Source organism: Lepidochelys kempii, chromosome 2 (genome assembly GCF_965140285.1).
Source record: "Lepidochelys kempii isolate rLepKem1 chromosome 2, rLepKem1.hap1, whole genome shotgun sequence".
NCBI classification, from domain to species: domain Eukaryota; kingdom Metazoa; phylum Chordata; order Testudines; family Cheloniidae; genus Lepidochelys; species Lepidochelys kempii.
The window spans coordinates 257,702,899-257,717,431 of record NC_136381.1 but is presented as its reverse complement, the minus strand read 5'-3'; the positions used below and the strand labels follow the sequence as shown (position 1 = coordinate 257,717,431).

Genomic DNA, 14,533 nt, shown 5'->3' with positions numbered 1-14,533 from the left:
GCCCCAACTCAGTAAAGCGTCTCTATTCAAGATAGCACTTAAAACACATACTTAACTTTAATCGTGCTAGAATTAAACATGCTTAAGTGTTGTCCTGATAGGGATGAACTTAAACACATGTTTACCTGCTTTCCTAAATCAGATCCAGAATTATGTATTAGTGAGAGAAGATCCCTGCCAAAAGCTAGAGTTACATAAGTAACCTACATTTGGCATTTCATTTTTCATTCAAGTTTCTTTCTCTGCACCCTCTTCTCACAGGCTCATCTAAGTGGAATGCAAACTCACAATCAGTCAAGCTTGGTTTGAACTTTCAAACTCAATATTAAAGTTGGATCCAAATTACGCAAGATGAGTTTATCCACCTCTAACAGAACCCTATAACTACATAAGCAAAAAGAGTTTGTTGATACATAATAGTGAAGACAGACAAAACTTTAATCAGTTTAATTTACTTTATATATTGGTCTCAATCATCAATAAACCAAGGAAAAGGGACAAATTACTTTTCCTTGTCCCGCCTTCTGCTTTTATTGTTGGAGGATGAATTATTTATTTCAATATAACTGATCTGAATTGTTTGATTATTTGAAGAAGCTGTGAATAAAAATGACATTTCTCTCTCTTGCAGCCAATGCTCCTCCTGAATTAGAGTAAGTTGTGGAGAAAAATTACATAATATCTAAAAATATATATATTTAAAATGAATTCTCATTAAGTGACTAAAAAAAGTAAAATAAAATAAATGCATGAAGAAGCTTTAAAATAAAGTTCAAAACTAATTCATTTTTTAAAAGCATAGATTAATAGATTTTTTTTCAAAAGGATGGCTTAGTCTTATTAATATAAATGTCTAAACCACATTTGCTGATAAAACACTAAAGTGGTGTCTGATCTGAATAACCAGTCATTGGGTAAACACTATAGAGTTAATACATACAGAGATACACACTTCTTTGAAAAGAACTTTAAATATTACATTCACTAGGCAAGTGAGTCCCACAGGCATGCCATAATGGGAACCTTCAAAATTTTCCTAAACTCTGTACTTAAAATATTTTTTAAAGTACTTGGATATATTGTAAATTAAATATATTGAGCCTGAATCCCATTTACAGTAAAGCCTCTTTACACCACTCTGACAGGGTAAAGGAGCCTTAAAGTATATGTAAACATAGTTTAACTCTCACTTTAAGACTCCTTCACTCTGACAGAACGATAGAAAGGGGCCTTATTAAAAATGAGAATCAGGCCCACTCTATTTTCTTTTAAACTGAATCCAGTAAATAATGTAGATAAGATAAAGAGGATATACTCTTCTGCTGAATTTACAATTCTCCTTTGTCAGTCCATATACAAAGTCTAATGGCCATGCCTGAGTCTTAATAGCTGTTCATTTCCACAAGTTTCAGCAGCGTACTCTCTGCAAAGAGGCAAGGCTGAGTTTTGTACTAATTGGAACATCTAAAATGCATAATAATCTTTACTTTCAATATGTTTTTATTTCTAGTGCTTATTGACATATTTCTGATATCAAAGCATTTCATATTATCAAGACTTTTATTTCTAGGGTTTGAGAGCTGCTTGAGCCTTTTCCAAAATCTCTTCTCTAATTTTTGGGTAACTTGGGCATATCCTCAAAACCTAGTGAAAAAGAAAAGATGGAAAATCAATAAATTAGGAACAATCTATTTCATTATCTAATTAAAAGTTTTCTGTAGAACTTACATCATGACAAACTTCTATTGCCTCCACATATTTCTTATCTTTCAGGTAATTGAAAGCAAGTTTGAAACCTGCAGAAGGGATGGAAAAGTTGTGATTTCATTGGATTTGAATACAAAAACTACAGATAGTCTTAAGACTTAACATTTATTAAATAGCACTTCAGGCAAATAACTCTGATGAACTCATGTTAAAATATGATATAATAGAATTGCATCAAAATAATTTACTTATAACTTGTGGTGCAAATATTTTCTACAAGGGCATTTTAACTGGATTAATTTATGCATGATGTTAGCAAAATGAAAAGTCAGAAGTCCTTAAAAGAAATGTCCCTGGTAAGTAGACAGGGTTTATACACCCTTTGGACCTAACTCAGCTTGCAGTAAAAAACAGTTACCTTTTCCATAACTGGTGTTCTTCAGGATGTGTTGCTCATGTCCATTCCATGTTAGGTGTGTGTGCTCGCCACATGCACTGGTGCTGGAAGTTTTTCCCTCAGTGGTATCCGTAGGGGACCAGCTCTGGCGCCCTCTAGAGTGGCGTGCGTATGCTGAAGTATAAGGAGCGCCGCCAGCTCCCCCCACCCTCAGCTCCTTCTTGTCAGAACTCCAACAGCAGGGAAGAAGGGCGGGTCATGGAATGGACATGAGCAACAGATCTCAAAGAACACCAGTTATGGAAAAGGTAACTGGCTTTTCTTCTTTGAGTGCTTGCTCATGTCCCATTCCACGTTAGGTGACTCCCAAGCAGTACCAACGGAAGCGGGTAGGAGTTCATGGACGTGTAGCTTGTAACACAGCTCTGCTGAACCCAGCATCATCTTTGGCCTGCTGGGTGATGGCGTAGTGTGCCGTAAACATGTGAACCAAAGACCACGTCATGGCTCTGCAAATGTCCTGGATGGGGACATGTGCCAGGAAGGCCGCCGAGGACGCTTGCACTCTCTTTGAGTGGGCCTTCACTAGAGGAAGAGGTTGGACCTGTGCCAACTCATAACAGGTCCGGATGCAGGAGGTGATCCAGTTGGAAATACTCTGAGAAGACATGGAAAGGCTCTTCATCCTGTCTGCTGTCGCGATGAAGAGCTATGTTGACATATGAAAGAGCTTAGTGCGCTCCAGGTAAAACGCCAAGGCACGATGAACGTCCAAGGTGTGCAATCACCTCTCCTCTCTGGTCTTGTGAGGCTTAGGATAGAACACCGTGAGGAAGATATGGTTGATATGTCGTGGTTGATATGGAAGGAAGACACCACTTTCAGCAGGAATGCTGGATGGGGTCTCAGCTGTACCTTGTCCTTGCAGAAGACCATATACGGCAGTTCCGAGGTCAGGGCTTTAATCTCCAACACTCGTCTAGCCAACGTCACTGCCACAAGGAAGGCAACTTTCCGTGAGAGGTGGGAAAGGGAATAAGAGCCTAAGGGTTCAAAGGGCGGACCCGTGAGTCTGGAGAGAATCAGATTGAGGTCCCATTGTGGGACAGGATCCCTAATGGGAGGGAAGAGCCTTTCAAGGCCCTTCAAGAACCTGACTGACATCTCATGCGAGAACACCGATTTACCCTGAATTGACGTCTGAAAAGTCAAGATGGCAGCCAGATGAACCTTGATAGAAGAGAGGGCCAGGCCCCGATTCTTCAGAAGGAGCAGATATTCCAAAATGGACTACAGAGAAGAGTGCGTCGGGGAGACACTATGCTCAGACGCCCAGTGGGAGAACCTTGTCCACTTCGCCAGGTAAGTCGCGTTAGTGGAGGGTTTTCTACTTTCAAAAAAGGTGAAGTTGGGGTGCAGGAGGTGACCATGATCTTGCGAGAGAAGGTCTGGGCGGTTGGGCAGCGGCCACAGGGAGGCTACTGCCATATCCAACAGCGTGCTGAACCAATGTTGGCGTGCCCATGCCAGGGCGATCATGACTCGAGCCTTGTCCCTTTTGATTTTTGACAGGACTCTGTTGACGAGCAGGAACACGTACATCAGGAATCCTGACCAGGACAGGAGAAAGGCGTCCGAGAGAGCATCCTTGCTGAGGCCCTGCAGGGAGTAAACGTTGTTCTGCCTGGTGGCAAACAGGTCTACTCGGGGAGTTCTCCACCTCTGGAAAAGTATCTGGACCACTTCTGAGTGGCGCGACCACTTGTGAAAAAAGAAGGATCTGCTAAGGTGATCTGACAGCATGTTCCTGATGCTGGGAAGGTGACAGGCTTCCAGGCGGATCGCATGCCGAATGCAGAAATCCCATAGGCAGAGTGCCTCTTGACAAAGGGCCGATGAGCGCACTCCCTCTTACCTCTAGATGTAAAACATTGAGGCCGTCAGGACTCAAACCACTCGGCTGGGAGAAAAACCGCGCAGGCTTGGCAAACTGCCTTGAGCTCTTTGACATTTATATGCAACGTCATCTCCTCTGCGGATCACATGCCTTGTGTCCACATCGCGCCGAGGTGCGCTCCCCAGCCGAGGTCTGAGTCGTTGGATATCAGTGATACCGAAGGTCGCGGGCTATTGAACAGGACGCCATTGAGGTCTGCTCCGGGGTTGGTTCACCACTGCAATGAGTACTTCCGGTGGGATGGTGATGACCTTGTCCAGGTGATCCCTGGATGGGGCATAGACTGTAGCCAGCCACTGCTGGTGAGGTTGCATCCAGAGCCTTGCACGGCGGATGGCAGACGTGCATGCCACCACGTGGCCCAGCAGCAATAGGCATATCCGGGCCATCATGAGAGGAAACGCAGAAACACCGGCAATGAGGTCCCCCATCATCTGGAACCTGTTGTGTGGTAGAAACACCTTTGCCCTGGTGGAGTCAAGGACTGCTCCGATAAACTCTATTCTTTGTACAGGGACTAATGTTGATTTTCCTCATTTATCAACAGGCCTAGCCTCCTGCATGTGGTCAGCAGCATCTTGACAGTGTCCTGGATTTGGACCTAGTACCTGGAGTGACCCTTGACCAGTCAGTTGTTGACGTACAGGTAGATCAGGATAACCCAACGCCTGAGGTAAGCCGCCACCATTGACATGCATTTTGTAAACACCCTTGGTGCCGTTGCCAGGCCAAAGGGAAGCACTGCGAACTGGAAGTGTGTGAATCCCACCAGGAAGTGGAGGAAGTGTCTGTGTCCTTGAAAGATCACTATATGAAAATATGTATCCTTCAAGTCAAGCGCAGCATACCAGTCTCCTGGATCCAGGGAGGGGATGATGGAGGCCAGGGAGACCATGCGGAACTTCAACCTCTTGAGATACTTGTTGGGGTTTTGCAGCTCCAGGATGGGCCTTAGGCCCCCTTTGGCCTTCGGGATCAGAAAGTATTGTAACGGGAGTATAACCCCTTGCCCCTGAGGTCTAGGAGGACTTCTTCCATGGCTCCCACCTGCAGCAGGCCCTGCACCTCCTGAGGCAGTAAACTCTTGTGAGGGGGTAGCTGAAGAGGGACGGGGAGGGAGGAGGGGGTAGAAACAAATTGAAGGGTATAGCCCTGCACCACAGTATTGAGGACCCAATAGTCTGAAGTTATAGAGGCCCAGGCTGGGAGGAAAAAATAAAGGTGGTTGGAGAAGTGGAGAGGGGCAGGATACAGGACAGTGGCTGGAATGTCGCCCTTGGGTGCACCCTCAAAATACCCACTTTGACCCCTGCTGGGAGCAGGAAGAGCCAGCCTGTGACGAGGTAGAGAGCTGCTGGCCCTGACGGTGTTTGTAGCCCTGGCCCTTTTTCTGGAAGGAATCCTGCCTAGGCTGGCTACGCTGCTGGTGGGGAGGTTGCGGCTTAAACTGCTTCCTCTGCTGCCCTGGGGTGTACAGGCCCAGGGTTTTGAGTGTGTTGCGTGAGTCCCTTAGCCCATGCAGCTTGTCATCTGTTTTCTCCGCAAACAGAGCTTGGCCATTGAAGGGGAGGTCCTGGATGGACTGTTGGACCTCTAATGACAAGCCTGAGGACTGCAGCCATGCTGCCCTCCTCATTGTTATGGCTCATGATTCGCCACCCTCAGCTGAAGGCTTGATGATGAATAAACCTTCCTCCCAAAAAGATCCAGTTTCTTTACCTCTTTATTTTTGGGAGTAGCCCCCGGTTGTCCCTGCCTTTCCTGCTCTTTGACTGCAGACACCACTAATGAGTTCGGGGCAGGGTGGGTATAAAGGTATTCATACCCTCTTGCAGGCACATAGTACTTGCACTCCACACACTTGGAAACTGGGGTTAGCGATGAGAGGGTCAGAGGGCTTTGGTAATCTTGGCCACCCCCTCATGTACTGGCAGTGCGAGTCTAGCCAGGGCTGCCAAGTTGAAGATGTTGAAGAGGGTGTCCGAGGGCTCCTCCAGCTTCTTGGTTTCTAGCCCCAAGCTCGAGGCTACCCACCTTTGGCATCGTCCTGGGGGACCGTAGGTGGAAGCCCCATGATGTCCTCATCAGGGGATGAGGAGGATGATGCAGGTGCAGCAGACATCATGACCTCTATGACCTGCTCAGCCAGGCCTTCGTCCCCCAGTTGTTGCATATGCGGTGTCCCAGGCATGGTGGCCTCTGTCTCAGGCAGGCAGGAGACCATAGCAGAGGGCTTGTCGGAGCCTCCTGACACCAATTTATGCCCTTGGGATGGCTGCAGGAACCCCCACGGGTTTCAAGGGTGCCATGGCATAGGCCATTGGCCCTGGGGCCAAGATAGTCCCGCCAGTGCCGCAGGAAGGACTGGTGCCGCCAGTGGAGGATCTTGACCCACCTGCAGGGGTTCCTGGTCCAACTCTGAGCCCAGGGATGGAGGGCCATGTTCTGGAGACCAGGACTTTACCAAGGCCAACCAGCTGTCTCGGTTCCAGCTGTGCCCACTGTCATGCTCCGAGTGGGATCTTTACGCGGGCGACAACCTACTGTGTCGAGATCCCGATGACTGGCATTGGCATTCAGCGGATCCACAACAGTACCCCAGAAATCTACGCTGAACACTTCCTGACCAGTGCTGAATTATAGAGCAGGAGCAAGAGCATGACCGATGCCATGATGATGAGTGTTGACACAGGCACGGCGACCTATGTCGGTAGGCTGGTGACCGGTACTGAGAATCCCGATGGAGGATTTCACAGAAGCAGCATTGATCTGAAGAGGAGCTGCTACAACGCTCCCGGTACTGAGAATCCCAATGGAGGCTTTCAAAGGGGAGCTGCTACAATGCTCCCGGTACTGGGGTCGCAGGGTTGTGCATGCCTTGGTAGGTCTACACCACCTTGCCAGACTCAGATTCTTAGAGCCCGCAGAACAATAGCCAGAATCCGGAGACTGGCGCTGAGGGCTCTGACTAGTAGGCAGCCCTACATCCAAGGCGCAGTGGCTCTGTGCGGGTGAGCGCTGGCAGGATGCTCCCTGGGGTGACGAGCAGTGCCACACTGACAGGGACTGAGGGGGTGGTCCAAAGGCAGACTTACCCCTTGATTTGGGAGCTGCCGTTACCGGTGTTAGATATCCTGTGCCACCTGCAGGGCCTCTGGGGTCAACGGCATCGCCAGGTGCCAGACTCCCATGCTGCTATCCGGGATAGTGGGCGCGTCCCAGGATGGGCTAACCCGCTCAACAGAACCTGCGGCCTGACTCCCACTTGGAGGTGATGAGCCTCACTTTGTGGGTCTAGGCTTGCCTCCTGCCCTCTCCTTGTCCTTGTGAGCAGGAGACCGACCTCTCCCAGTCTTCCTCTTCTTACTAGCAGGTGCTGGGGAGGTGGATGACGGCACCAGCAGGGCGCTCCGCCCAAAGCCACGGTGCTGAGCACGGAGTCAGATTTCGGCTGCTCCAGTGCCGGTGTCAGTGCCGACTCCATAAGGAGTGCTTTAAGTTGGATGTCCCACTCTTTCTTCATGCCAGGCTTAAAGCTCCTGCAGATGTGACACCTGACACTAATAGGAGACTCCCCTAAATACCTTAAATAACTAATGTGTGGATCACTGACCAGTATAGTTTTCCTATAACGGTCACAGTTCTTAAAACCCGGGGACTGGGTCATGCCCCATCCCAAGGCTAGGTCCCATCTGGTACACTAACTAAAAACACACTAAGGGAACTAATACTAAATGATATAACTATTTATGATAGAAAGTTCGCAACAAACAGTTTCTAGAGAAGGAAAGGTTTGCCGAAGCAAAGGAACTTTCCAGCACTGGCACTGGAGGTAAGAAGGAACTGAGGGTAGGGGGCACCAGAGCCAGTCCCCTACAGATACCACTGAGGGGAAAACTTCCGGCACCGGTGCATGTGGTGAGCACACACCTAACATGGAATGGACATGAGCAAACACTCGAAGAAGGAGGACTGGATCCTGCAAGATTTGGAGAACTTTGCAGTCTCAAGCCATGTCCTATAGTGTGCAAAACAGCCTTAAATTCATCTTAAAGAGCTAGTAGGGAATCCTCTAGTGGTGAGAACCCAGCATAGTGGCCTCAATATCACAAGCTTCTCAGCCCCTGGAATAGAGTGTGTGGCCAGGGAAAAGGGGAATGGCTGATATATCCCTATGCTTTAGTGATTTCAGCTGCTGGAACAACTCAATGGGGCTGTGAGCTACTGGTATAATATACATTGTATTGGGGGACTGAGCCAGTATATGGTGACTTGTGGAATGAGAGAGAGAAAAGATGTCTTAAAGCTACCTTTTCACTCACCTCATGAGCAGCCCAGGATCTGGCCCAAAGTGTATAACTTTCATTAGTCATATGCAGTAGGTCTGGAAACCAAGAGGGATTCTTCCTTTCAGTCTTTCAACTTATAAGAAATCTTTTCCAAATATGCTAATACCTCCATCTCTACATGGATCTCTTTTGCACTCCTCTACATGCAACTATTTTGTACTTAGCCCTTCTACAGATTTTCACTGTTCTTACACTATTATGCAATATTAAAACTAGCTGTCAATAAACTCTTAACAGCATTCTGGATCAAATGCTGCCCTTAGTTACACCTCTGTAACACCACTATCTTCAGTTTGGTTGCATAGGTGTAACTGGGGGCAGAAGCATCTATATTATCATCACAATTTGTTACACTTTCAGGAATAAATGTGCTGGATGATATTCAGGTGGAACTTGAGCTAGAACAGTACTTTCTCAACTCACCAACAGCAGGATTTGCTTGATTACTGTATTTCCAAGCTAATTCATAATTAGTTGCAGCATCCTTATAGGCCTGTTCTTTCTCCATGATAAAACCCATATATTCATAAGCTTTTGAACAAGACTAAAAAAACCAAAACCACAAAATGTTACATCATTATTGAGAATACTTAGCATACCCAAATGTCATAACAGCATTGATTTTTCATATCTTAGTGAATTTAAATTGTGATCAAGATTGTAAATACAGGGCTCAAATTACATTTTCCATTGAAATATAAATGTAAAATTGCACTGTTTCCTATATCTGTTTTTTTTGTTAAATGTATAGCTTGATGTTTTATTCTTAAGATAATAACAAGATGTGTACTAAAACACAGAATGTGCAACATGACCAAGTTAACATTACCATTGTGAGCTTAACTTTTGCATTTCCTGGCTTTTTGTGATTTAAAATGTGCAACCTTAATGTTGCATTAACTGTCTGTGTGTGTGTGTGTTTAGGATCACAATAGTAAAATCAATAATGAAACTCTCACCAATTTCAATGTGATGAAGATTTTGCCATTAACTATCATTAAATTAATTATTATCCATTACCTACTTTTATTGTAGATCAGGTTCTAAATTACAGCTGTTACTTTTGGGGTTATTGTAAATGGCTATTAATGAAAAACTCTATTTGTGTTCAAATCCCTAACCGGTCACAATGTTTTCTGACCTTTCAAGATCTCCTTGTAAACACCTCCTTTTCCTCTCACCTTATTATATTGTAAGCAGCGTTTCAGTTGTTCAGTTGCAAGATCATACTTTCCGCTTTTGCAGTATATATCAGACAATAACATCCAACTTTTTTCTAACTCTTCAGCATCAGACAAAGTCCAGTTAGCTTTGGCTAACCGTTTTAGCTGGGTTCTGGCCTTGGGAGTCTGTTTTAGAATCATATAGGCTTGGGCCATTGCCAAAATAGCTGGAACATTTTCCCTCTAAGAAATAAAAGCAGAAATACTATTGTTTAAACATTACACTCTTTCCAAGGTCTAGAAACATTACTGGTTTTATTGTCTTACTTTAAAAGTTAACAGCTTTCATTGTTAAACCAAATTTCATTTGGATTATTAAAAACAACATGGTTGTCAAGAGACTGTTAAATAAACTTTAGTATTTCCCTTACGTTATCTAGTCTGCCATAAACAATTAGAGATGACAATCTAATACCCCAATACTTGCAACTGAATCCATTTAGACAGACCATTATGATCATACAGTGTAGATGGATCTACAGATGAAAGCATTATATGAGAGTTAAGTATTTTATTATGATGATGATTAAGAATGAGAAGTCAATGGGACTCCAAGCACACTCAAGATCCATGTGTGGATCCTACTGTAAAACTGAGGTCCTAGGGGTATTGGTATTTGGGGTGACAAGGTAATTGTTAAAAACAAACTACCTCAAATTTAACTATGACATTCTAATATGTTTACAAAGAATGTCCCCTCTTTGTCCCCATGAAAGCACCTAGGATGGGTGTGTACAATAACAAAGCACAGTACAAAACAGAACCCCCCCCACTAATATAATGAAAAACAAACAAAATGGTAAACTCAAAACCAGAAAGCTAGGAAGGTAAAAGGAAAATGTTCTACATATGAAGGCCAACGGTGGTCACAATAAAAAACAACCTTTGAAAAAGAAGAGTTTTCAGTTTTTTCTTAAAAGTGAGTATAGAAAATACCAAGGGGAAAAACATTCCATATCCTAGGAGGCCATGGCAGCAAACACACGACTGCAATGATGCAGTCCCTTGGAGCTGGGTGTTGTCAGAGTGTGCTAGCACAGTTGTGCAGTGCAGTACAGCACAACTTTGACTATCCAACCCCCAACTATCCAAAGCGCTTTGTGAACCAAACCAGGGTCTGGGGCTCAATTCTGCAAAGTGCTGAGCATTTTACCTCCTATTTAGCAAACTTTAAGCATGCATGGGAAGTCAATAAGAGTACTGATTTGTTTACAATTAAGCAGGTCATAAATAATTCACTTGATTAGGACCGAAGTGCTCAGCAGCATGTAGGATCAAACTCCTGTTCCCAACACTTAGTTGACTACAATGAAAATTCCCTTAATTAGCCAAAACCTCAATAATCCAAATTTAATCATGCACTTCATATAATTAAAGCATTCATCAATGAAAATGAAAAAACCTTAGCTATATTCTTTTCATAATATTAAGAATAACTTGATCTGACTTAACTCCAGACTATGTTGAAAGTACAATATATATCCTACTACCACTTATTTCCATTCTGGCTGTAGCAGCTTTGCTACTGAGTACCAGTTGTTGAAAAGCCTGTACATTTGTACATCTATTAAGAGTGACTAGCTATTTTTCCACAATTTGCAAATAAAACATATCCTTTTGAAAATTTAGTCCATTAAGTTTTCAAAACTTTGGGTAAAATCCTGCCTCTATTGAAGTCAATGGGAAAAACTCTGTTACTTCAGTGAGGCTAGGATTTCAACCACTGACTTTGTAGAAACGGTTCCTTCTGAGATCAAAGTACAGTGATGCTGGCAGAATGACAACAAAAAGAAAGTTAAGCAGACATTCTACAGCTTCATCTCTATCCTGCTGATGTTGCAGCTTGCAGTTTTCTCTCTCTTACTGATCCTTTAACAAGGAAATAACAAAACACACATTAAACAGTAACACCTTATTATGCCTATTAAATTAATTTCAAAGCTCTTATCGTTTTAAAATTATGGAGAAAATGGGTGGCCACTCAATTGAAAATACTCCTAGTAAAAACCAAAATGTTATCTATTAGCATTTTACAACAGAAGGGAACCTAAGATGAATTGAAGAATTTTCTTACCTCATTTTGGGCCATTTCTACAAATACACTGAGGGCTTTCTCCACATTAACTTTGTCTTTTGTGGCCACCAGACAGCAGTTCTGTAACATCTTCATCTGATTTTGTCCCTTTTGTGAGTGAGGATAAAACTCTTTAAGCAGTTTCTCAGCTGTGCGTATCCCATGTTGCTCAGATTCTCTCTTCTCTTTTAAGTTACTGTTAAAATTATCATTGAATATCATACATGATGATTCCTAGAGTGTCAAATCCTGTCTAATGATAAAGCAATATCTTTTAATTCTAATAGCACCATATTTAACAGAGCAGATTTGCATTTCTTCTTCTAAATACCTCATAATTCACACATATTAGATTACAGACTATTGACCCTTCCAGACCAGAGCTGAAGCACCTTAAACTGCGACTCCCCATGTATCTATTCTGTGTCTAAATACAGGCCTTCAGCCTCCAGGTCTCTCAGTCCAGTATTTTCCACGAACATTAAAATTCATCTCCTTCTTTTTAAACCCACAAATATGGCAAATGTTTCTATTTTCTGTTAGTGACTATAGCATAGAGTGCACAGCTGAACTGAAATACTGTGTTTAGCCTCTCTTTACACATGTAGCGGGGAAAGAAATTACCAGAGCTTTATGCTAGTCTTAGACATATAATGGAAAATGAATTTGATATTCTATTACATATCTCTATTACAAACTGTTTCCATAAGTGTTGGGTTTCTCTTTTACCTGTTCTCTTCATTGAGGCTTTCAAACACTTCTCCTCCTATTATCTCATTATCAGGATTTAGGCAGATCTGAATCATATTGTTGATGGCTCTCTGGCCCCAGTCACTATCCTTTCGAGCTTTGTTGAAATATTTCAGTGCCTGATTGGGCTGTCCCATGTGCCTGTTTGGAGAGAATACGTAATATGCAGTTGCAAGAGTGTAGGGTGATCATCAATCTTAACAATAACATTTCCATATTTATATACATAAAAGCACTAATGAAAAAGGCCTTTGTCAGCGTGGAAAAATCTTGTAATATTTGTTATACGTACAGAACATTTCTACATATGGATTCTATGAAAAATAGGAATAAAAAAGTGCATAATCTGCACCAGATACTTGTTTAGTTTACTTTATAGTGTACTGATATTCTTGTGTGTGACGATTCTTTTACTGTAATGTATACTAATTCTTATTACTTATTGTTCTATGGATGATATTCCTGTTTTCCTGTATGTGTTTGTCTTTTTTTGATATATTAATGTAAAATCAAACTAACGGTACAGAAAGCCACATAAATATAAAATGTTATATGAATATATTATTTAAATGTGGTTGTGGTTCTGTTCTTTGCTAATATTATCAGAGTCTGGCAAAGGCCTCAATTATATAGCAACCGTACCAGACCTAACATGAAGGAGAAGGAAAGGGAAGTTAAAAGATACTCAGTTCAAGAAAGCACTTAAGAAAGTGCTTAAATTAATTCGTTTTCAGGAAACCACTTGAGCATATGCTTAACTTTAAGCATATATTTAATCTCATTGACTTCAGTGGGATTTAAGCATGTGTTTAAATTCTTTCCTGAATAGGGGTGCATACTTGAACTGGGGCCTCAGTGAGCATTGCTGGAATCTTGGAATGCTAGAGGTTGCACAGACCATGTACACTTAAAAAATGAACAAACAAAAATACCAGAAACAAAATCCTAACGAAACAAAACGCTCCACTGAGCTCAAAATTCTCCCCCTAGGGGAGAATACAAGATGTTAGTCAATTTTTTCACGATTTTTTCACGGCGGTCACAGAAGTCACAGAATCCGTGACTTCCAGTGACCTCAGCCCGCAGCAGACGGGAGCTGCAGGGTCCCCCTGCCAACAGCAGTGGGAGGACCCCAGAGCTCCCAGCTGCCGTGGGGTTACCCTGGAGCTTGTGGGTGGCAGGGGTACCTTGCAGCTCCCGGCTGCCACAGGCAGTGGGGGGCCCCGGAGCTCCAAGTCCCCCAAGGTGGTGGGAGCCCCGGCTCCAAGCAGGCCCCTGCAGCTGCCTTGCTGCTGCGGGGTGGTGTGGGGGACCCCACAGCTGAGCTCCCCATTTTGTCATGGATATTTTTAGTAAAAGTCACAGACAGGTCACAGGCAATAAAGAAAAATTAACGGAAGCCTGTGACCTGTCCGTGACTTTACTAAAAATATCTGTGACAAAATCTTAACCTTATTTATGCACTACTGGAAGGTGGTCAGATACTACCATGATGAGTGTGGAATATGAATCTATACAGAATAAAGAATAGGACCTCCTTTGCTGACTGCTGACTGGAATAACTGGTGGGCAGCATTTTTACTTGGGAAGGAGTAGCGCACAACAGTTAGTAGGGGGCCTGGCTCATGCCCTACCCTGTTACTGCTGTCCATGATGGTCAAAAAATCTTGAGAGGTAGGTAAATTCCACCACAATCATATTAAGAAGCCAAGACCCAGGAACTGAAAATCCTGCACAGATGATATCTACAGAATAAGTATTTTTATTGCCTTTTTCCTTTTAGCACTACAAAGCCATCACAGCTAAGAGTAAGTCAGTTTTGCATTGTATTCCAACTTGTGCATCAACACATTTGTTAAGTTCCAATCAATTACACCTGTGGAACGCCCTTCTGATAATCAGGATGCACAGATATTACTGAGGGTATAATTTGACTACAGTACATTTTCACAGATGTGAACAAGGAGCATTTCGGCCTATGGAACCTTTATTATTCATGAGAAGGAAAGAACCCAGCTTGATCGGCCAGATCCCAGATTAAGTCTGCAGGGCTAACAGTTAGTAGAAAAACATCTT

At 43.4% G+C, this 14,533-nt stretch overlaps 1 protein-coding gene across 2 annotated transcripts in view; it reads right to left on the bottom strand.

The window, feature by feature from the left end:
• Positions 1-806: 806 nt before the first annotated feature.
• Positions 807-14,533, bottom strand: part of TTC21A (tetratricopeptide repeat domain 21A) — a 60,338-nt gene continuing 46,611 nt past the window's right edge. For both annotated transcript variants that reach the window (XM_073334672.1, XM_073334673.1), the window contains 6 exons: positions 12,437-12,598; positions 11,708-11,903; positions 9,592-9,816; positions 8,834-8,954; positions 1,729-1,796; positions 807-1,644 (listed from right to left, as the gene is read on the bottom strand). In XM_073334672.1, coding sequence (XP_073190773.1) covers positions 1,567-1,644; positions 1,729-1,796; positions 8,834-8,954; positions 9,592-9,816; positions 11,708-11,903; positions 12,437-12,598 — 850 coding nt within the window. In that variant the 3' untranslated portion in view covers positions 807-1,566. The remainder of the gene's footprint in view (positions 1,645-1,728; positions 1,797-8,833; positions 8,955-9,591; positions 9,817-11,707; positions 11,904-12,436; positions 12,599-14,533) is intronic.